The sequence below is a fragment of the Rhagoletis pomonella genome, unplaced genomic scaffold (assembly GCF_013731165.1).
Source record: "Rhagoletis pomonella isolate Grant_MI unplaced genomic scaffold, Rhpom_1.0 Rhpom_scaffold_00005, whole genome shotgun sequence".
Classification (NCBI taxonomy): domain Eukaryota; kingdom Metazoa; phylum Arthropoda; class Insecta; order Diptera; family Tephritidae; genus Rhagoletis; species Rhagoletis pomonella.
The window spans coordinates 9779193-9804019 of record NW_023458559.1 but is presented as its reverse complement, the minus strand read 5'-3'; the positions used below and the strand labels follow the sequence as shown (position 1 = coordinate 9804019).

Below are 24827 nucleotides of genomic sequence, written 5' to 3'. Positions count from 1 at the left end.
CCCTGTAGCAAACCAAACTGGTTCACCCCTTTCGCTGAGCTAGCCTGAAAAGGGACGGTACTGGTTCTTCATCTATTCCAAATCAAAGTCTTTTTTAACATCGCGATATCCTACGAAGTGACAATTGTCGCCCTCTGCAGAATTTTTGAACTTGTTCTGAGTTGACTCTGGCTTAGATGGTTCTTAGACAGTTCATATAACAACAGTTCCTAGACAGATCAAAAGGAGTAACCTCCGGGCTAGGGCAAATGTGGTTAGTTTTGAACTGGTTCTAAGAGGTATAGTATAGAGCCTTTTCTTTAAATACTGTAATTCAAAAAGCACGCATACAATTTGTAAATAAAAAATACTTAATTTTATTTTTAAATAGCTATTTGTTTTGCACTAATTTACTTTCTGAGGTAAACTGTGCTTTAAAATTAGGAATATAAACTGTCGGTTATTCCTGCATTTTCTAAAACCGTTATTCTTACAAATAATTTATATTTGTTACGTATAATGGGTATTTCTGTGTTACTTATATTTAAAAATCTAAGTCGTGTGACGAAAAAAAAAAACGGTGATGTATTGAATGCTTATTTGTGATAACTCAGCGTTAAATTGTATTAAATGTATTGAAATGTTCATGGGCGTACGCAGAGCATAATTAAAGGGGGGAGGGGGTCTGAGATTTTTTTAATGTAAATTTTATTAGAAATGATAAAATATAGCTATTAAAAATTTATAGTAATTTATCTCATTAATTTTTCTCTTTTTAACCGACTTCAAAAAGGAGAAGGTTATCAATTCACGGGAATATTTTTTAATGTATGTTACCGGATAACTTTGGACTGCATTAACCGGTTTTGATAATTCTTTTTCTGGTGCCTCAGGGGAGGTCCCATACTAATTTGGTTTAGATCCGATCATTTGATCATGAAGAAATTAACGGAACTTGTAAATTTTTATATGAGAATTGAAGTCCATTGTGTTCTTTGTTTAAAAATTACTTGTTAGCGTAACAATTGAGCTGTATCGAGCCCTGCAAAGGAATTTATATTGCATAAAGTTTATTATGAACTTATTGAAGAGTTAAAATACAAATTTGATCGTTACCTTAATTGTATGGAAATTTTAAAATGCGACTTCTTTACACCAAAATCGTAATTTATTCATCATTAGGCATGTTTTATTCACCCATCACAAGCAAATAGCTAAATCTTGGTCAAATAAAACGAAATTAGCTTATTTCCTATGTTAGCCTAATTTTTACAGTTGTTTGACTGCAAATAGTGTCAAAGTAAGTTTTTGCATCTTTCTGATTGGCTGAAGGAGAAAATTTCTGATGCTGAATGGCAATGGCTCTTGTTCAATATACAAGCCAAGATAGCTTTTCATAAGCCAATATAATTATGTTGGGTAAGTCCTCCATACAAAATAAGCTAATAGCCTAAATTTCTGGACAAATAAAACACGGCTATTGTTAACCGACCTCAAAAAAAGGAGGGTATCTATTCGCCGGAATATTTTTTTATGTACATATGTTACCGCATAACCGATTTCGATAATTCCTTTTTAAAGGAAAGGTGGTACCTCAGAGGTGGTCCCATCCTAATTTTGTTTAGATCCGATTATTGTATTATGAAGAAATTAACGGTAATTTTAAAGTTTCACATGAGAATGGAAGACGGTTTTGTTTTTTGCTAAAAAATTAGGTACTTGTTTATTTAAAAATGCAAATCCATAAATTGTTTCAGTGATGATTTAATTTTTGTTTTTTCCACAAAACTTCTGTGAACGCTGAGCATACCTAAACATAAATTCAAGTACAAACTAAGAGAAAATATTAAAAGATAATAGTAATTTTACCTTTTTTTAAGTAAATGACTGTTTATCAGACTAACAAAAGTTAGCTGAAAAGGACGTTCACAGTTGATAAAATTATCGAGGAACAACCAGCAGTTTACCAAAACTACCGAAATGGATGTGAAGACACCCAAAGTTTTAATTTATTGCATATATTTTGTGAATTGGTAATTGAATATGAATTACGAAAATTAATTAATTAAATTCAATTAAAATTAAAAATATTGGAAATTAAAAAAACTCAGTGCTTAACTAACTACACATTTTGGGTGCGCAGTGATAGGTATATTTAAGTATACAGTATCGGACATATCAATAGCACCCCCATTTCAAAGCGAGATTGTTTACCACTTTTGTTTATTTTTTTAAATCTGATTAAAAGATCGAAAATTTTGATGAAAAATCGTTGATTTTTCCTTCGTTTTGTATAAAGCTTGAAACTGGATTTATATGATTTTGTCTTAAGCATGATCAATTGTTTTATAAAATAATAACCAAACAAATATTATATCTCTCAATATATTGTGAATACTTAAAAATAAAATAGTGGACGGAGACTTTTGCTGTTAAGTGTAGCTTAACTAAATTTTATGGTTATATTTTTCATTGGAAATATTTTAGCCGTTGCCCCATAAACTAGGGAATTACATATTAAATAAACGAACACAGTTTGCTATTAGCAGGGTTAGCATTTTAAGGCATTTGCCTATTTTCTCTGCTTAGTTGTATCTGTAAACAAATTAAATAATCACACGTTTCATGTCTTTCTTCATTAGAAATTTATATTTTAATTTTGCGTTTTTTGACTATATTGCCTTTTTCTGCCTTTTCTGCATGTTTTGCCTTTTTATACCCGAGCGCACTTATGCACAAGGTTATATTAACTTTGTTCACATAACGGTTGTTTGTAACAGCCAAAACGAATCGAGATAGATATATATAAATGTATACATATATGCTCAGAATGAATAGAGAAGTCGATTAAGCCATGTCTGCATGTCCGTCTGTCCGCGTACACGATAACTCGAGCAAAAATTGAGATTTCTCAACGAAATTTGGTATGTGTACTTCTTTTCGGCGAAGGAAGGATGGTATTGAAAATGGGCAAAATCGGACAATAGCCACGCTTACCTCCCATATAACGGTAGTTTTCAGAAATACGAAAACTGCGATATTTTAGTAACTATTGAAGCTTATTCACTCAAAATTGAAATTTAAAAACATTTTTAGGCTAAAAATAAGAACATTATGACTTGTGATTACACGTGTAAATCCTGGGAACCGCTCCACCAATCTCTCCCAAGCTTGGCACGGTTGTTGGTCTTGGTACAGCATACCTGAAAATTTTTAAAATCGGACAATAAATACGCCCACATCCCATATAACGGTAATTTAGAGAAATATTAAATCTTCGATAAATCAGTAAATACCAAAGCTAATTTATTCAAAATTGATAATTCTTTGGCACAAAATACGTTTATGATAAAATTTTGGAAAATGGGCGTGGCACCGCCCACTGATGATCACATATATGTATCTCGGTAACCGTTTGACCAATATGTACGGTATGGTTATTGTGCTTGCCACATAAAAGCAAAACGCTAAAAATTATTGAAATCGGACTAAACTAACACCCACTTTTTATATATCGATAAATTGCAGAAATGCTTGAAACTTCGATATTTCGAAATTTAAGGACGCTAATGTACACAAAAATGATACAAACCACAATCCCTTGAAAAGAAGTAGCATTATTATGGAATTTTGGAAAATGGGCGTGATACCGCCCACATATAACTATATAAGTTTTTCGAAGATGTTTGAAGTAGGGATGCAGCCTGTATACCATGTAGCGGTAGTTTTCGGAAAGGTGAAAAAATTTGATACTTTCGCCGGGTATCCAATGTTCGGCTCCGCCCGAACTTAAACTTTTTTACTTGTTAATATTTATCTCTTCATAGAAGTTCGCTGTATTGTACCAATTGTGTGATTATAAAAAAATTGTGGTCCCAATTTTTTTTTATTTTTACCCACAAAAAAAATTCAACAAAATTTCGTATAAATTTCGAGATTTTTCAATTAGATTTCATAGAAAGATTCTGAGTATGTAGTTTTGTAGCCCATTTAATTCTAGTAGAATAAATTACAAGTTTCAAATGGGCATAATTTTTGGTTCATTTTTTAGAATTTTTAAAACAGCTCGAAATTTTTACGAAAGTTTTTGAATATTGTAAAAATCTGGAAACTTGGATTTAAAAGGGTTTTGTTAAAGAATGAACTATATTTTTATAAAAATAACCAAAATTAAATAGCAACAAAAATAATATGTTAAAACTTAGCAAAAAGCGGTGCGGCTATAATTTTTTGACCACTGTATGTATTTTTTTATATATTTAGTTGGATACATACATATACATATCTACATTGTACTAAAAGTATGTATAAAACAAAATTAAAAAATGTATGCATTTTTTCCCTTTTTTGAAAGCTCATTTTGCCTTTTTTCAAGTTTTTGGTGCCTTAAAATCCTAACCCTGGCTATTAGTTTTTGGGTCTAAGAAAATCGAAAAAATATAGTATGGTATATTTTTGTATCTTTTGTCAGCTTACATATGAGCAGGACGAGTACCATTGATGACAGCGCAACTAGCACCACATGAGTTTCAACCGTCCAGCTCTGCATCCCTTTTGCTGTAGTTCAGAGACAGTTCTGAAATTTGTAGGGCAGAACTAGCGCTTTGCCAGACTGTCTCTAAATAATTGCTGCAGGGTTGTAATAGAAATAAAAGAAATTGTAATAGAAATGAGTGAAATTGTAAAAGAAACGAACAAGTGCCAAAAAACAGATGATCTCAGCTGTAGAAATTTTTTGGAAATCAGCTGATAGTGTTTTAACTTATGAAACATCCCTGGAAACTGACTGAAAATAGTTTTATTTATTCGGAACGTTGCAAGTTTCTGTCTACTCTTAGAACCACAAAATAAAAAATAAGAACTTTAGCAACGATTCGTATGAATAAAAATATTTTCCGTCAGTTTCCAGGGCAGTTAAAAATGCGTATAATTTTCATTACGAAATTGATATCATAAATTTTGTGTTTCTAGTTAAGCTTGTGTCACTCGATAATGTTACCTCAAACAGGTGTTTTATTGCTTCCATTTTTATTTTATGCTTTCCATGAAACTCTGAAATAATGTTGCTATTGGTACCACTGCAATTGACACAGACAACATGCAAAACTGGGCTGGGCATATAAGGGCCGTTTTCTCAAGTAACCTGTAACTTTAAAGCTCCCTTTATATTTAAAGGTTGCATTAAAATATATGATTGTGTCTAAAGTAAAGAATTTTATTATCGGTTTTAAATTGGTTTACAACCAAGAAACATACATCCGTCATACCGATAATAGAAATGCTTAACTTTAGAAATAACTTTATTTTGAAACCAACCTTTAAACATAAAGTTATATTTAAAGGTAAAGGTTACTTCAGAAAACGGCCCTAAGAAATTCAAAAACTAAACTCAACAGACAAAACTAGTTAGCTTAATTGAAGGAAACAGACATAATATTTGTTGCTAGATAAATTGTTAGAATTTAGAAGGTTTCAAGCTGATGTCGAATTAACGAGTTAGTGAAAGAAAAATGTTATGTACCATGTGAATTTAATTTTTTAATGTAACTTTTAAATTATTTAAAAATTTCAGCACATATATTAAAAACATACCGACGCAATCGTTCACGATATCAGACGTATCTGTATCTTTCACCATTGAAAATTATCGTGTTTACACTAATTGGATTTAGCTTCCATGGCCAACATATCACAGATTATTTCTCATCTTTTATGAATGCCTGGCAACCCCATGACATAATAATTCAACGAGGAGAGGTGAGTACATATATTTTGCTTTGCTGCCTTTATGCTTAGCGATACCTGCCTTAAAAATTGCGCAACTATTATCAATTATCAAAGAAAGTATTACGTTTACCTACACTGGCTCTACACTTACCCTAATTTCACAAGCTTTTGCTCATCTCGCAGAACAACGAAATCGGGTATCGTTTTATGTAGTTGTATAGATAATAAGATACCATTCGGAAAAAATTTCGCTTGCAGTTATTTCTACGTGGTACGTGCTCTTCCATTATTTGCTTTCATAGGGATTCGGATACCTTCCTCATTGAAGTAGTAAAGAAAATTCGCTTAAGTGCTTTTTTCGGTTAAGCGCACAAGTTTTTCGTGCAAAGAAGGATGTGCAGCTAAGCAATAAACTACTATTTTTTTTGTTTGCTGGGTTGGAGCTGCTACTATTTTTTATACCCGAGCGCACTTGTGCACAAGGGTATTATAACTTTGTTCACATAACGGTTGTTTGTAACAGGCAAAACGAATCGAGATAGATATAGACAAATGTATACATAAATGATCAGAATGAAAAGAGAAATCGATTAAGCGGTGACTGTCTGTCCGTCCGTCTGTCCGTCCGTCCGTCCGTCCGTCCGTCCGTCCGTCCGTCTGTCCGTCCGTCTGTGCACACGATAACTCGAGTAATAATTGAGATATCTTAACGAAACTTGGTATGTGAACTTCCTTCCGGCGTAGGACGGATGGTATTTGGTATTGAAAATGGGCAAAATCGGACAATAACCACGCCTATGGGAGGTCATTTTCCGAAATACGAAAACTGCGATATTTTAGTAACTACTGAAGATTATTCACTCAAAATTGATATTTACAACAATTTTTAGACAAAACCTAAGAATATTATAAATTTTTGGAAAATGGGCGTAGCCACGCCCACCTATGGTTACATGTGTATATCTTGGTAACCGCTGCACCAATTTCTTCCAAACTTGGCACAGTTGTTAGTCTTACTACAGCATACAAAATGGCCAAAAAGTTTTAAAATCGGACAATAACCACGCCTACCTCCCATATAACGGTAATTTGGAGAAATACGAAATCTTAGATAAATCAATAAATATTAAAGCTAATTTACTCAAAATTGATGCTTGCAACAATTATTTACCAGGAAATACGTATATGATAAAGTTTTGGAAAATGGGCGTGGCACCGCCCACTTATGATCACATATATGTATCTCGGTAACCGTTCTACCAATTTGTACCAAACTTGGTATGGTTATTGTGCTTGCTACATAAAAGAAAACCGTTGAAAATTGTTGAAATCGGACTAAAATTACGGCCGCTTTTCATATAACGGTAAATTTCAGAAATGCTTGAAACTGCAATATTTCGAAATTTAAGGACGCTAATTTACTCAAAATTGATACACCCCGGCTTACCATCTAGCGGTAAGTTTCGGAAAGGTGAAAATCATATACTTAGTACCTGCGCCGGGTATTTAATGTTCGGCTCCGCTCGAACTTAGACTTTCTTACTTGTTACTTTTGATTTTGTTGGATTATACATTTTAATATTAATTGCGTTTTCTTTTCTGCCGAAAAATTCTACCTTCTCATTGCTTTCTAAGCCAAAACACTAAAAACCGGGCAATTAAGAGGCGAAATTTTTTGTAGAAACGAAAACGCCATAAGTCTTTTCAGACCAATGCACTATGGTCTGGCGACTATCATTTGCCGGCCAAAAGTCGAGAAGTAACCAAATTGATTTAAAACTTAATGTTTGGGGGTTTTTGAGGTAGCTGATTTCGAATATAATGTCAGATTTTCGAAATTCAAATTGGCGGATCCAGTATGGCGACCAAATTTTATACTCCTTTCCCTTTCATCAATAACTTATACATAAGCGGGGTTTTCAAGGTCACTGATTTCGAATCTGATGTAAGATTTTTGGAATTTAAAATTGCGGATGCAATATGGCGACCGAATTTTAAATTTTTTCCTTTTCAACTCAAACTCATGTAAATAGGGAGTTTTCGAGGGCGCTGATTTCGAATCTGATTTTGTAAATTTAAAATGGCGAATCCAATATTTTATAATTTTTTTTTGCACCAATAACTTATATTTAAGGGCGGTTCTCGAATTCGATGATTTAAGATCTGAGGTCAGATTTTTGAAATTGAAAATGGCAGATCCAATATGGCGTTAGCGTAGGGCTGCCATAATCCTGATCCCATCGACCAGGACACTTATTCCCTATAAATACAGTTTCTTTGGTTCTGGCGTTGCATTATTTTGAAGTATTTTCTGATATATAAGCAATTTAGTTTTGTGGCACAATCCGTAGAGCTGAATGATTGATGATGATGAAATGCTCAAGTTCTGAATTTTTTTTAATCATAAAAGAACGGTGACGGAATTTGGAAATATGTTTGGAGCTTTTAACGTGGCCTTACCACAATTAGCAAATTCCCACATATCCGACAATGCGCTTCATGGACATTTTTGTAATTTTGTATATGCATAACCTACAGATAATTCAGGTAGGCTGTCTGAAGTGAAGCCATTCTAAAAGACTTACCCAATAAGGACTGAAAAAAGTGCTTCCCTGAATGCTTCCTAGAAAGGGGTTTCCTATTTACAATTTACGCGAATGTAAATATATATTTATATTATTGAGAATTACAAATAGGATTCAATAAGCATTTTAAGTCTCTATAAAACATATTTGATCTGAACCTTAAATATTTAAATTCCTTAAAGAAGTATAACTTTTATGAACTAAAAACAGCTTTAAAAGAACTTATTCAAAAGACCTTCAGAAGTACGTCCTACAGAAGCCCTTCAATTTGTGTCACTCCATACAAAAAAGGAAGGAGAAAGAAGGAATGACTTTCAGTAAGGGCTTTTGGAAGAGATTTTAACTCCTTAAATTATCTACTGCGTTAGATATTGTTCAACATGTTAGAAAAAATTTTTCATTATTGATTTTCGACTAATAATGACAGAATGCTTAACTTTTTTTCAAAGCAAAAATCTGCTAAAAATTAGATGGGAGTCTGCATTGACCTTCATTAAAAAAACAGGAAAATTTAAGTGTAGACCAGGACACCAGGACAACTTGTTTAAATCAGGACAAATCCTGGAAAACCAGGACACCTGGCAGCCCTACGTTAGCGGAAAAAATTTGTGTTTAAAAAATTTGTTTAGTTTTTGCTATATCGTTGGCTTAGTTCGCAAACGTGCTAAGTCCACTTTTTATGTAAATTGAGATTTTGATGCAGTAAGATAGCATAACTGAAAATATATCATTACCAAAAAAGAAAATTACCGTAATGTCGTTTTTACATGTTGTTATGCATTGGTACGCAAATGTGCTAAGTCCAAAAAACTCAAAAATATATATATACACGTCTGTCCGTGTACACGATAACTCGAGATATCTCAACGAAATTTGGTATGTAGGTTTCCATTTATCCAAGGTAAATTATTAAAAATGGGCGAATCGGAATGTAACCACGCCCATTTCCGATATAAAGGTATTTCCTAAAGATGCAAAAACTACGATATTTCAGTAAATATTGGATGCAAATTGTTCAAAATTAGTATGCGAAGTAGAATTTTTGAAAAATTTTTTATTGTGAAATTTTTGTAAAATGGGCGTGACCCCGCCCACCTATTATGAAATGCTGTATCTCAGTAGCCCATTCACCAAACTCGGTACGAGCCTTATTTAGGGTCTAGAAATCTGTTGAAAATCTAATTAAAATCGATGATCGCGATAACCACTCAGCAGAAAATTAGATTATGATACATTTTTGGATAATGGGCATGGCGCCGCCCACTTATGACCACAAATGTGTAACTCGGTAACCGATTTATCAATTTCTACCAAACTCGGTGCATTTAATAAACCTGGTACGGAAAAGCAATTCGTTGAAAATTATTCAAATCGGACCAAAATTACATTCGCTTCCCGTATGTCTAACGGTAAATTTCAGAAATACGGAAACTCTGATATTTCAATAATTGAAGACGCTAATTTACTCCAAGTTAATACTTACACCAATCTCGTAACAATAAATAATACTGCGTGACACCGCCCACTTTATGACTACAAGGTGTATTTCCATGGGCGTAGCCAGGTAGGGGCAGGGGGGTGCTCGAGCCGCCCCCCCCCCCTAACTTTCAAAATTTCCTTATATATATATAAAATAGTACCCTGAAATGCTAGCTTAATAGGGTCGAGCCGCCCAAATGCGAAAATGCATTTTTCGCCTACGTAGTTGCATATCATTCTTGCTATTTCCTTTATGTAGTTGTTATGTCGGCCGCTGTTGTGTAGTGGTAAGCAGTGCGCGCTTCCACTCTGCAACGCCTGGGTTCAAGCCCTGATCAAAGCAACATCGCAAAAAATATAGAAAAAGTTTTTTTCTTAACGGCGGTCGTCCCTCGGCAGGCAATGGCAAACCTCCGAGTGTATTTCTGCCATGAAAAACAGCTTCTCAAAAAAATACAATCGCCGTTCGGAGTCGGCGTAAAACTGTAGGTCCCTTCGCTTTGTGTGACAACATCAAGGCGCACGCCACAAATCGGAGGAGAAGCTCGGCGAAACACTACCATATGTGTAACCGCCAATCTATTATTAGTTGTTTTATTTTGCGGATTTGCTCCCTCTAATAATATTACGCACAAAATATTTAAAAGAGCAGTTTTTTTTGCATCTGCTTCAAACAACGAAAAGCATGGCAAAACACACGTGGAAGTTTTATAAAAAAAAATCCCATTATTCAAAAAATGCAAAAAAGTGCAACATGATTCTCAGCCCAAAAACTCTAAATTGAACATTTTTATCGCCCACAAAGCTTGAAGATGGCCAAATGAAGCCATTTTTTTTGTAGCTCTACTTAAGGTGGAATATTATTACCATGTTGGGCCCTCAGCCCGCTCATTAAAGTTAACTCAATTATCTTACCGGGAACTTGCTGGAGTAAAGCTTCCAAACTCCTTGGGCCTTCGTTGAGGGGCACCGGTAGTTTTTGCGGTCCCTTAATTTCTGCTGCTACTGGTCTGGTGGTTCTGCTGCAGGCTACTTTTTCTTGTGGGGTAGCGCTCTCCGTATTTTTCATACGGTTGATTTGTAGATAAAAAAAAGAATTGTTTGTATTTAATTGTTCACGACCGAAAACTACTTCGCTTGAATAAAGACACGAGTATTTGGTTGGGTTACAACTTAACTTTTTAATTTATTTTATTTCACAAATTTTGGCACAACCGGCTAAGCTGATGGCATTTATCGAATTGAATTAACATTCGTTTTTTCACTCGGTTTTATGTACCTGTGCAACGTGTGTTCCAACAGGGCTACCAACATTAAGACGGCGCTGAATAACGCTGCCGTATTGTTAGCGATGCCATTACATCACCCTCCTTGAGAAAAGATTTTTGCAAGGTGGTCAGGCTTGCAAGAATCGTTCGATTCAAGGGCAATGCAAAATTGATAGGGAGGAACGAGATATTTATTATTAATATAATATTGTAAGTTTATTTCCTTCCCCCTTTTAACTCGTTCATCCATATCAATCTTCAGCTATGATATAGAGTTCAAAAACGCATGTTAAATACTTAACAATATTATTATATTTACAGAGATAATTGTGTTAATTTAAAATATCAATTTCATATTAACGAAAATACATAAGTATGAGATTAAAAGTTGTATTTGTTTTTGATTTGCTAATTGTATGTAATATATGGATTTGTAGTTATGGGTTTACATGTCTATTTGTATAGAAATTAATACATATTCATTTTTTGCATTCTACTAATTTACTTATTTTTTGTTATTAATGTAACTATTGTGTTAAATTAATGCCATATAAAACATATTTGTGTGTATGATTTAATAATAATAATAGATTGGCGCTTACACATATATTATTGTTTGTCCGAGCTGTGTATGATTTATTAAGCCAAAATTTTATTTAAATGATATACATACATTAAAAATTTTTTTTTTTCAATACAATTCATGAGTCTGGCATGTTAATACACATGTACATATTTTGATAAATTTTACAGCTTAATTTCTAACCATAGTAATGGTTTGTATTTATATATTGTGTGACGTGACTGATTCGTTTTTGGTCAGATTTTGAAGGTTACTAGTATTTTTAACTAAATTCATTCAAAAGTAAGTTATGTGGCTTTTTGATGTGGTTTTTGTGAACCGTTTTTAATTTATTTTTGGTTTTGTCGAAAACCGTAACATTTACACCATCTACTTTTTGTACCACGTGTGGCCTTTGATATATACTTTCATGTTTGACTCTGGTCTCTTTTTGTATTAAAACTAGATCATGTTGTTTTATTTGTACTGGACGAGAGTGTCTATCGTATAATTCTTTACTACGGGCTTTATGTTTATTGACTAAGTCTTTGGCTATTGCATGTGCTTTTTGCATACGGTATTTAACCTCTTTCGCATAGTTTTCAATGTTATATATCGGGTCTATATTTCCGTTTCGCAATTCCAAACTAGTTCGACAGGAGTAAATTGGTTATCAAATACATTATTAGGCGTTGTATTATGTAAAAATGTGATATATTTCAAATAAGTGTCCCAGTCAGAAAATGTTTCGCTCAAATAAGCGCGTAAATATTCGTTAAAAACTCTATGGTTGCGTTCAATCGTTCCAACGGTTTCGTGATGATCTGCTGTTGAAAAGCTGTGTTTTATATTTAAAAGTTTTGTAAGTTCTGAAAAAATTTCATTCTTATATTCAGTTCCTAAATCAGTCCTAATAGAATTCATTGTGCCGTATGTTAATATGTAGCCTTCGAAAATAGCTGAAGCCACAGTTTTTGCACTTTTGTCTGGTATCGCGATAGTTACTAACACCCCTATGCTGTAATCCGTCGTAGATTTGATTTTGCTACGAATCGTAAAATTGGTATGCTGTAATCCGCGTTGCCGTATCGTAATTTCGAAATTCGGAGACCATCTTCGAAATTCGTAATGTTGGTATGCCTGAATCTGACGTAGCTGTCATTTGTATGTATTTGTCGCAAATTTTCTACGAAGAGCAACTGGGGTCGGAGCGAAGCGATTTTTTTTTAAATATCAATAAAATAAAGTGTGTAAAGGAAAAAATATGTAAGTTAAAGTGTAAATAGAAAAAAATGGATTATTGTTAAATATTTACAAAATTATCAGGTCGAAGATTACAACAAATCGGTCGCAATACGAAAAAATGGTAGAATGCTTGCCGAAAGGCCGCCATTGCTCGCGGCTTCGCAAAAGGAGCAAAAGAGGATGTAGTGGAGTTTTGGGAAAGCGTCGCTCAGCAGCTAAACAGCTTAGGCCCACCGACAAAAGATGTATCCAGCTGGAAAAAGGCGCGGATAAAATTTTAAGAGCACAAAATTTATTTATCATAGTTTTCCTTACATCAAAACTATTTCTAGGTAAAAGAATACTTTCTGCAAATAAAGCAGAGACGAGGGCAACTGGTGGTGGACCCAACAGAATGCATAATTTCAATGAGTTGGAGGAAAAAGTGATCGAGTTGACGGGTTTGCACACTTCCAGCTGTCTCTTTTGGTGTGGTAACAACACAGACGGTTACCCAACCGGTGGTGGAACCTGCGGCAGTGGTTCCTATGCCAATTGAGCCAGACAATGGCAATGTGCCGAGGCGTTCACCTCCGGTAAAAAAAACGACACGGCCACTTTGGTACAGGAGCAAATAAATTTGCAACGAAGTTACTACCAAAAAAGTTTGGCCTCTTTGGAACGCCAGGCTGAGTCTGCAAACGAACTGGCAGATAACGTGCGACGCATGTACCAAGTGCAAGAAAACATGCATGACATGAAGAAAGAAAAATTGCGTGAATTAAAGCGGCACAATATTGAAATGGAGGCCCTTAAAAGAAGGGAGCTTGATTTGCAGGAAAAATTACTGCGGATACAAGAAAGAAGCCAGCAAAAATGAATAGATACATTTTTTTTTAGATTTTTTTAATTTTGAATTTAATTTAATTTTGCATTGAACTACTGATTTTTTAATTCTTTTTATTTAAAGATTATTGAATTTAAGAGTATTAGATTTAAGAATATAACTGAACTAAAGAAGTGAACTAACGTTTGTGATATCTGTATATATGTATAAACTATTAGATTTAAGAAAAGAACTGAACTAAAGAAATGAACTAACGCTTGTGATATATATACATAAACCTATTAGATTTAAGAAAAGAACTGAACTAAAGAGATGAACTTACGCTTGTGATAACTGTATATATGTACAAACTATTAGATTTAAGAAAACAAAGAACTGAATTTATTTTAAATTTTTTTTATATCAAATAAATATGAAGTGCAAAGTTATGGGATTGTTTTCATTAGTTAGGTAATGATCTCAAAATTCGCATTCTTATGTCTGACGCTTCTCTGGAAAATTCTGATGGCGCTTCCTCTTCATTAACATCTTCATATTCATCATCCATAATATCAGGTGTATTATCTTCCACGTTGTAGTGGATGCACATGTTATGCAATGCTCATACCACATTAATTATTTATACCACTTTTTGGGCGAATAATGTAGTTGGCGAGCACTGAGCAGGCATCGAAATCTATTTTTCAAAACGCCGATGACTCTCTCGACTATGTTGCGCGCTTTACTGTGCGTTTTGTTGAAGGCGCTTTCTCGACTTCCTGCCACAGGAGAACGGAATGCTGTAATTAACCATAGCTGTAATGGATATCCAGCATCGCCCGTTAAACAAAATATTTTTAGTTATATTTAACACATTTTGCTCTCATTCCACTTATAACATACCTAATATCCAAGTTGTTTTGTCTCCTCGCCGATATCTCACTTCAAAATAGGTTTTTGCAGCGCTTACATTTCACTCATGTGAGTCGTGGCTACTGCCTGGAAACCGAGCATCAACACACCTTATTTGCATCTTGTTATCGGAAATCTATTTAATACATTTACGATAAATTGCACGTACAAAATCACTTTGCTCTTGTGGTTTTACTTAACACCATTGCATTTAGGCTGTAGTATCCCTTACGATTGTAGTACAAATACGGTTCGTCTGCAGGAGGAAGTATTTTAATGTGCCACACACATAACAACGCCAGGGAATTGCGTTCTCCTGTAAAACCACATTTTGGCTCGTTTATTCTCCTCCTCCGTCATTGACAATTGAATCCATACTGGGCACAGTCGGCGCTCCAAGATGTTTAAAGTTTTTGTCAATGTTTTTCAGAACGTGGATTGCGCCAACCTTCCATCAAAATCTTTCCCAACACAGTGTTGGTAGCTTCCTTCAGCGAAAAATCTCCAAACTGCCATCAATCTACTTATAGTAGTCACCAATGATGATTTTACACTTCGCCCAAGCTCTTCCTCCATAATTGTTAAAACGCTTTTAAATGCGTCTTTGTTGAGGAGGAAATTTTTTACAAATCTTTAAACATTTAAACGATTAGTTTATGTGTGTATCAGTGAAATCAATTATAAAACTTACATTTTATCATTTAAGCTAAATGGATCAGAACTGTCTCGTAGCAATCTCCTTTGTATATTAATGCAACAGTTGACTGCAGCATGTTCTTCCTCCTGAGACAAAAGTGCACCGGCCACTGAATCCATTAAATTTTACTTAATTAAGGAAAAGCTTTTTCAAATACCATTAAACAACTTTTTTAATTTCACTGTTCACTTGCGATTATATTTATTTTGATTTGTTTCTGTCAAAGCAGCTGATTAAGAACTTCGAATTTCACTATTTTAGTTGGCAACGCCATTGATAGTTACGATCGGATTACAGCATACCAATTTTCGGAACGGAGCTACGAATTCGTAACTACGAACTTTCGGATTACAGCATAGGGGTGTAAGTATTTTGTTAGATCGCAGATTATGGTGACAGCGAACTTGTTACCATATCGCTTTTCTGGCAAAGGGCCTATTGTGTCAATAATTACTTCTTCAAAAGGTTTACTTGGTGTAGAAAACAGATTTTCTTTGTTTTTAGGTTTAACTTTGTTCAGTAAACATTTTTCGCAACTTTTTACAAATTTTGATACGTCACGGGTCATATTTTTCCAGAAGCATTTAGTACGAATTTTTGCATAGAGACTTTTGAGTCCGCAATGTCCTCTACTCATTGGGTCGTTATGGTAGATTGTCATAAGTTGGAGTTTCTTTTCGTCGTCAGTCACTATTTCGACAGGATCTGTTAATATAATATGAAATATTCTATTTCCGCGATTTTTTAAGCTAGCAATTGTGAAATGACGGAAAAATTCGTCGTCTTTTGGCCATTCAATCTCCTTAATTTTGCTTTTGCTGGCTTCAATTTCAAGCCTCGAAAGTAAATCATCGAAATTCATTATTTCGTTAGTAAATACATAACTAAGTAACTCGAGTTTTTTATGTTTAATATGTAAATTCGTAAATTTTTAATTTTATCATCTTTATCATAAGTAATTTCTGATGTAATACGCGGTATCTTTTTTGAAAAGTTGTAAGAAAATGTATCATAAACGTTTAATGTCTCCTGTTTTTCATTTTCGTTTTAATCTATATTTTGTATCATTTTGTCATTTTTTCGTCAAAATACTTTTCGTTGATTCCCTTATTTCGTCGATCGTTATACGTGAGAGTGCATCTGCGTCAACATTTAATTTTCCTTTAATATATTCGATTGTAAAATTGCACTCTGCTAGTTCTAACCTTATTCTTGAAAGTTTTGAAGAGGGGTCTTTCATATTGAACAAGTATTCTATTGGTCTGTGGTCTGATTTTACTACAAAATGCGTCCCATAAACGTATGGTCGAAACTGTTTGATGGCAAAGTATATTGCTAAAAGTTCTAATTCAATAATTGGTTTTTTCTGTTCTGCATTGTTAAATGCCTTTGAAGCAAAACATATCGGTAAATCATTTCCATCATGGTTTTGGCTTAGTATAGCACCACACCCAACCTTCGAGGCATCGACAGTAATATTAAATAGTTTAGTGAAGTCGGGGTATTGTAGCAATTTTGGCGAAATTAATGCTGCTTTTAAAGATTCAAAAGCTTTTTCGCGGGCACTGTCCCAAATAAATTCAACTTTTTTTCAGCCTAATTTATTTAAAGGCGCTGCCAAAGACGCAAAATTTGGTATAACCGCCTGTAATAATTAGCAAACGCGACAAAACGTCGAACCACGTCCTTGTCAGTCGGCTTTGTATACTTTTTATTGGCGTTTATTTTAGTGTCGTCGGGCAACAGACCCTTAGCTGCACATTTATGGCCTAGGAAAGTAACTTCCGGCCGAAGAAATTGCATTTATTCAGGTTAAGTTTTAGGTTGAAGCTTCGACAAGTGTCGAAAACTTTTGCTAAATTTTTAATGTGATGTGCTTCACTGCAGCCTATAACAATAATGTCGTCTACATATAGAAATGCTACGTTGAGTGGAATACCAGAAAAAACTATACTCATCATTCGTGAGAATGAGTTGGGTGCTATACTAGGACCGAATGGTAATACTTTCCATCGATATGCTCCGCGGTCTGTGCTAAAAGAAGTTATATCACGTGAGTCCTCATGTAAGGGGATTCGGAGAAATCCAGAAAAAAGATCTAAAGTAGTAAAATATTTAGCTCTGCCAAGATTGTCTAGAATATCGTCAACTCGTGCGAGAGGGAATTCATCCGCAATAAGTTTTTTGTTGACTGCGCGGAAATCAACGCACATACGATATGCTTTTTGACCATTAGTAGATTTTTTAGGAACCAAAATTAGAGGACTATTGTAATTGGAATTAAATCGTTTTCTAGTAATTTATTATCTTGGCGATTTACCAACCAAAAATTAGAGGACTATTGTAATTGGAATAACTTCCTTAAATTAAATCGTTATCTAGTAATTTATTAGCTTGGCGATTTATTCTTCACGTTGGGAATATGGCAGACGATAGTTTTTTACATATACCGGGTCAGTGTCAGTCAATCTAAGTTTTTGTTCGTAAAAATTGTTAAGTGTCATTTTGTCATTGTCAAGAGCGAAAATGTCGGCATGTTTTATGCAAAGGTCAAATAAATTGCTGTGAGCTTCTGTAGGGATTTGGTTTCTCAAAATATTTGTTAATTCGTTCGTTCGTGAGTCTTCTGTCTTGGTCTTATTAATTGAGTAAACGTCATAACAGAAAGTTTTTCAGTCCGAATATTAACATTCTTTACACGTTTCACGTCATCTGTGTTATTTATGATTTTAGTAATTGGGTTACTGCTATTAACTATACATCTTGCTGTGAATACACCGTGTTCAACTTCTTGCGATTCTACAAAAAGCAGATCTGGCGAATGGCCTAAATCGAAAATTCGATAAACTTCGCATCTGGGTGGTATGATTCAAGTGTCGCTTTCGGTTCCGTGTAGGATTGGTATCGCGACTTTTTCAATGCCTACCCAGAAGGAAATAGCATAGCTAATAACGCATTTGTTACTTTTTGGAAAATCTTTACCCAATATACCGTCAGATGGTATGTTAAAGTCATCGTTTACTACATGTAAAGTATGTTTAATGCAAAAATCAGTAAAAGTCAAGTTTGCGGTAATCGTACCTAAAGTAGAAACAGTATTGGTAGTGACACCGGTAATGTGAATTATATCATTCGCATTTATTTGTAGAAAAATGTTTGTCAGTGCTAGAAATTTTTATTAAAGAAATGAAAAACGTACAAAATTTGTTTGACCGATTAATTTTCAATTCGATAAAGTCGGACTATTTCAGATTTAAGAAATAAATGCCCTTTGTTGAAAAAAATTGTTTAATTGTCCAATTCTTCCGCCCTCAGTGTTCGCTCCTTAGGGGCGTGTGCTTTTAAAGCGCGCACATTAGCATTATTGCGTGAGTTTGTACGTCTATTATTATTAGCATTGTTTTTTCGATTTCTATTATTTGAATTCCGATTATTGGAATTAAAATTATTACCGCTGCCCCTAGCACTGTTATTGTATCTGCCGTTATTACTGTTATTACTGTGCCTACTGAAGTTAGTATTGTTTTGCCTGAAATTATTATTGTTGTACCTGTTAAAAATGTGGCCTCTGAAACTACCTATAAAAATATTTGGCCTATTTAACCGGGATTGAAACGCTAACACTTGACGCTCTTTCACTTGATTATTTTGTTCGACTATAATTTTTGCCACTACGTCCTTTGAATCACTGAAGGTAGTTGACGATAAAATTAATTTGACCAAATCTGATCGAGTATTAAGTCTACAAACGTTAGCTGTTTGTTCGACTGCCACTTCATGAGCCTTAGACTGTGTCATACTTTCAATGATCAAAGAACGCTCTAATGCATCCGAAAGCTCCTCGACACGCTTAGCAAATTCCGTATAGTTGTTGTTTATGACATGAAAGTATGCAATTTTCCCAGCTACAACTTTCGAGTTGTCTGGCTTTATTCTATTTCTCAACGCATCTTTGATTTGTCTAACAGGATTAACTTCGGTTGGAATTGCTTCACGTGCTTTTCCTTCGAGCTTCGATTTCAAAAATGATATAAAAGCTGTATTTAAATTTTCGTCTGCAAAATCTTCAATTGAATTAATTTTAACTATAAACGATTCAATTGCTAGCGGATCCCCGTTGTAATTTTCCCTAGTGATTGAGGCACAAAGTCTAATAAAGGATTTCTTCTGTTCAGGGGTAGCCATGTCTAAAAATTCTTTAAAAATTGTCGAAATATTTGGTGAACTGGTAGCTGTTGACGGCTCGTCGGATACTGTTAGCAGATCTTTAAAGGATGGAAGTGAAGTACTTCTTTTAAGATTGAATTGTACCGAAGCTTCTGACTTGGCGTCCCTAAATTCTTCTTCTGACTCAGAGTCAGATAAGTCTGATTGGCAAATGAGCGATAGGCTATCAGGCGGAATCCTAACGCGGCTGTTCAGTCTAGTAAAACACTTGGCTAACTGTTCCTTACAACGGCCTAACTTAACTTGAACTTCCTTGAGGTATGGGCCGAACTATTGCCAATAACTAGTAGTAAAATATTATTGTAAGCAGTAATAAGCGAATATTTGTACTCGTTTAACTTTTTCGCATTCGTAGACAATGGTCTATTTTGCAAAATTCGCTTAGTAATTTTATCAAAGTCTGATTTATTTGCTTTAAATTGTATATCAAATTCGCTCATAACCGATAATTAATAATGTTCACATAGTTAATTGCTAAGTATTTAATATGTATGTGTATATGAATGGAAAGGCCTGTTGATGTTGATGATGAGAACAAATAAAATTTAATTTGAAGTAAAAGAAAGCTTTATAATTACTTAATTATTTTGATAATAAGAATTTTAAACATAAATGTCCGCAATTATATGAATTATAGCTTTGTTGTTTATTATAGTTATATTTAATGTCTTTTCCTAAATACTTTATTATTTGCTTAGGAGGCTGTAAGTTTCCAAAGCCATCGAAGTAATCAATCTCATTATCGTTTTTCTAGTATATATATGAATGGAAAGGTCTGATGATGTTGGTGATGTGAACAAATAAAATTTAATTTGAAATAAAAGAGATTTTTATAATTACTTATTTATTTTGATAATAAGAGTTTTAAACATAAATGTCCGCAGTTATGTTAATTATAGCTTTGCTGTTTATTATAGTTATGTTTAATGTTTTTCCTATATACTTTATTAAATGTTCGGGAGGCTATCAGTTTTTCCAAAGCTATCGAAATAATCAATCTCATTATCGTTTTCCAGTATTTGAACTACCCATATTTATTATTCCACATTCTCTCTTAAATAGTTTACGTGGTAAAGTGTCACACATGAATACCCCTCTAAAATTTAGAATAAATTTTGAATACTTCTTCAAGTCTACATCAGTAAGAGGTCTTCTAGGTAGCTTCATTAAGAGTTTTTTTTGATATGGCTTTAAGTATAATCCGAATCCCTTTAAGAAGGCTTTAAGAATTGTGGGAACTCCACAAACAGCGGCAACTCTGCCAGTAAGGTAGCTCTATCGATTATTCATCGTTATCGGTGAGATATATCTTCTCTTGGGAGAAGCGCGAATTATTACTGCGTATTTTTTCTGGAAAAGCCTATTTCTTGGAATTGCTAAAACTTACAATTAAAATCACTTCGTTAATATCAAAGCAAGTTGTTTTCTTTCGACCAGGCGTTGGGCATTAGGAATTTAGTGTTATTTGCAACACTATTCCCTAAATTGGTGACCCCGATGACTTTTTTGGAAGAGCACGAATTGATGGTTACCGAATTCATCAAGTCGTCAATTTATGCACACTCCGCGATATAATCTACGAAATTTAAAAAGAAGAAAATTGACGACGCAAGAGCTAACCGACCAGATACGAGAGCTCCAAGCCCAATTGGAAGCGCTACGTGTGGGTGCTTCGGTGCCACCAAGTGCTCCTAGTCTTTCCACACAGCGCATAGCGATTCACTTGCCGAAGTTCACTCGGGCGAATCCACATCTATGGTTTGCACAAGTAGAACGTTCTTTTCGTCTGCATGGCATTAACGAAGATGTTGATAAATTCGATCTGGTAACAGTGCAGTTGGAAGAGGAAGTTTTGCTAGCCGTAGAGGATCTGGTTGCTCGCCCACCGGCATCGGAGAAATATGAGGTTCTCAAGAAGCGGTTACTGGAGAAGTTCGCAGAATCTCCAGAATCGAAGCTGCGTCGGTTGTTGCAAGGTGGAGGTACAGCAGGCTTGAAGCCATCCGAGGTGCTTGCTCACATGCGACGCCTTGCGCCTGACCCGAGTAGTGAAAGCATAATCCTTACACTTTTTTTATCGGAGCTGCCGCAGTCGATTCGACCACTTCTAACAGTGTGGGAAGAAACTGATCTGCATAAGCTTGCGAAAATTGCAGATAAGATGCTCGAGGCCATTGGTACAAACACTACGTTCGCAGTAGCATCAACACCACCGAAAGTACCCGACGAAGCTGTAAATGCTGTAGCACCAGCTGGTGCCTCCAAGAATATCAACGATTCGGTTCGTTTACTTACGCAAAAAGTGGACAGCTTACAGAACGATATCAAACGTTTACAGTCTGTCAACCGCTCTCAAAATCGGCCACGTAGCCGTACACGTAGCCAGTCTCCTGGTCCTGGTCAACCATCTCGGCAAACAGATGGGCATAGGGATAGACTCTGTTACTACCACCAAAAGTTCGGCGATGCTGCCCGAAAGTGTCGACCCCCTTGTACGCGTTCTTCGTTAAACTAGCACAGCTGTTGTCAGGAACGTTGTCGGACGACAGTGTAGTTTCTACCAGCGAAAATCAAGCGATCACCGTCCGAGAGACGAGATTACACGTTTTCGACAGTATTTCGCATACACATTTCCTTATCGATTCGGGTTCGGTCGTCTCAGTTCTTCCGCGTATGCAAGTTACGCACAAGACCAATCAAGTAGACTTACTCTTGTATGCGGCGAATCAAACAACAATACACACATACGGGACCATTGTGGTTCATTTGAATTTGGGACTTCGACGTAGTTTTAAGTGGCCATTCATAATTGCCGATGTCCAAGCAGCAATCATCGGTGCGGATTTTTTGACGAATTTTCAACTACTGGTCGATCTCAAAAACCAGCAACTAATCGACTCGGTCACTGGCCTTAAGACCATCGCAGGTTTGACTAGGGTGGAACAAGATTCTGTTTCCACGTTACAGAGTATGACAAAATTTCCTAACCTGTTTCGCGAATTTGTTGATGTGACAAACCCCTCTGTCAAGGCTAACCACGCGAAGCATCAAGTCTTCCATTACATTGAGACACAGGGAGCACCAGTATCAGAGCGACCTCGTCGTTTGGCAGGCGAAAGTTGGCCACTGCTAAAGCTGAAATCAATTTTCTCATCGAACAGGGAATTTGTCGACCCTCTAAGAGTTCGTGGTCAAGTCCCCTTCATATGGTAGCGAAAAAAGATGGTGGCTGGCGTGCGTGTGGGGACTATCGTAAACTCAACGCAATCACTATGCCGGATCGATATCCAATCGCGCACTTGCACGATTTCACTGATAAATTAAACGGGAAAAAGGTTTTCTCGGCTCTCGATCTAGTAAAAGCTTACTATCAGATTCCGATGGCGGAAGATGATATTAAGAAGACTGCGGTTTGTACCCCATTTGGTTTAGTAGAGTTTCTGTTCATGCCTTTTGGACTTAAAAACGCTACACAAACGTTTCAGAGATTTATGGACGACAGTTTTCGGGGTATTGAATTCGTATATTGTTATATCGATGATATACTCATAATGTCGGAGACAATGATGGAACATGAGCAACACCTTCGCACAGTTTTTCAGATCCTCAGAAAGTACGGATTGCACATCAACGTCAGCAAATGTCAGATTGCACAGTCAGAGGTGCGGTTCCTCAGCTATGTGATCAGCGAACACGGCATCAAACCTCCGGCGGATCGAATTGCGGTTATCACGGACTACAAACGTCCAAAGACAATCAGCGATTTGGGTCGTTTTCTTGGTGTCGTAAATTATTATCGCATATGTTTACCGCATTCCTCGCACATTCAAGCACCGCTAACGGAGTTGCTGAGAAATGTCAAAAAGAACGACAAACGGGAGGTGGACTGGACATCTGAGCTCGTTCGTGCATTCGACGCCTGTAAGCGCAGTGTGGCTGATGCTGCACAACTGGCGTACCCAGATCCCGGAGCGAAATTGGCTCTGGTGTATGATGCGTCTGATGTCGCCGTGGGGGCAGTTTTGGAATAGCAGACGGATGAGGATTGGCGACCACTTGGGTTCTTTTCAAGGAAACTGAGCGAATCGGAGAAGAATTATAGCACTTGATTTAAGCACGCATCTTTGTGATCAAAACGGATCACAAGCCTCTAGTTTATGCATTTAAGCAGCGGCTAGAAAAAGCATCACCTCATCAACAACGACAACTATGTTACATTTCACAGTTTTCCACCGCAATCGTTCATGTGCAGGGCGCAGACAACGTTGTCGCAAACGCCTTGTCTAGGTTATGCGCAATCACTATGCCGACGGCTGTCAATTTAAGTAAAATCGCCGAGGCCCAGGCTGCTGACCTTGAACTAACACAGTTGCTAAACGGAAGCACATCGTTAAAGTTGAAGTCAATAAGGTACGGCGACAATGTAACGCTTTACTGTGACACCTCGACCGGCTACGTTCGTCCTTATGTTCCGGGAAGCCTACGACATCAAGTGTTTGCCTCTGTTCATGGTCTCGCTCATCCGAGTGGCAGATCAACGCTACAACAAATACGTCAGACATATGTCTGGCAAGCGATGAATAAGGATGTGATTCAGTGGTGCAGAAGCTGTTTACCTTGTCAACGGGTAAAAATCAGCAGGCATAATCATCTAACGCCAGAAAAGATTATTGTTCCAGACGCTCGTTTCGACCATGTACACCTAGACATTGTGGTCATGCCGTTACGACGAAATTTTCGATACTGCCTCACGATGATTGATCGGTTTTCTCGTTGGCCAGAAGCCGTGCCATTAACAAACATCACTGCAGAAACTGTTGCAACTGCTTTTTGGACGCATTGGGTAGCACGCTTTGGGACTCCAAAGACGATTACGACGGATCAAGGGACGCAGGTCGAGTCAGCTGTATTCAAAGAACTGGCGAAGCTTATGGGAAGCAAGCACATCCATACCACGGCTTATTACCCGCAGTCCAATGGGTTGGTTGAACGGTGGCACAGAACGTTCAAGGCGGCGCTCATGTGCAATGACGAGTTGCCCTGGATTGATCTATTACCAACTGTTTTGCTTGGACTGCGTTCCTGTTATAAAGAATCCTTGGGAGCATCCACCGCTGAAATGCTGTATGGCGCACCACTACGAGTCCCTAATGAATTTTTTGATGACGTCGAAGCAGATGTGGCATCAGCAACATTCCTGAACTATCTCCGACAACACATACGTCAGATACGACCAAGCCCAACAGTCCACCGTGTTAAGGAGAAAATGTTTTTACTCAAGGGCATCGAAAAATTCTCGCATGTGTTCATCCGGTCCGATGCTGTAAAGCAACCTCTCGAG

The 24827-nt window shown here is 36.1% G+C and overlaps 2 protein-coding genes across 2 annotated transcripts in view; both read left to right on the top strand.

Moving 5' to 3' along the window:
- Positions 1-13383, top strand: part of LOC118739778 (chitin synthase chs-2-like) — a 302066-nt gene extending 288683 nt beyond the window's left edge. Inside the window, exons 6-7 of the mRNA XM_036471285.1 lie at positions 5552-5758; positions 13178-13383. Coding sequence (XP_036327178.1) covers positions 5552-5758; positions 13178-13383 — 413 coding nt within the window. The remainder of the gene's footprint in view (positions 1-5551; positions 5759-13177) is intronic.
- A 7658-nt stretch (positions 13384-21041) lies between these two features.
- LOC118739777 lies at positions 21042-22001 on the top strand. Its single transcript, XM_036471284.1, has one exon. The coding sequence runs from the start codon at positions 21042-21044 to the stop codon at positions 21999-22001; it is 960 nt and encodes a 319-aa protein (XP_036327177.1).
- Positions 22002-24827: the final 2826 nt, after the last annotated feature.

Coding starts and splice junctions, on each gene's coding strand:
- LOC118739777 (XM_036471284.1), top strand. CDS start 21,042: ATGCACACTCCGCGATATAATCTACGAAATTTAAAAAGAAGAAAATTG.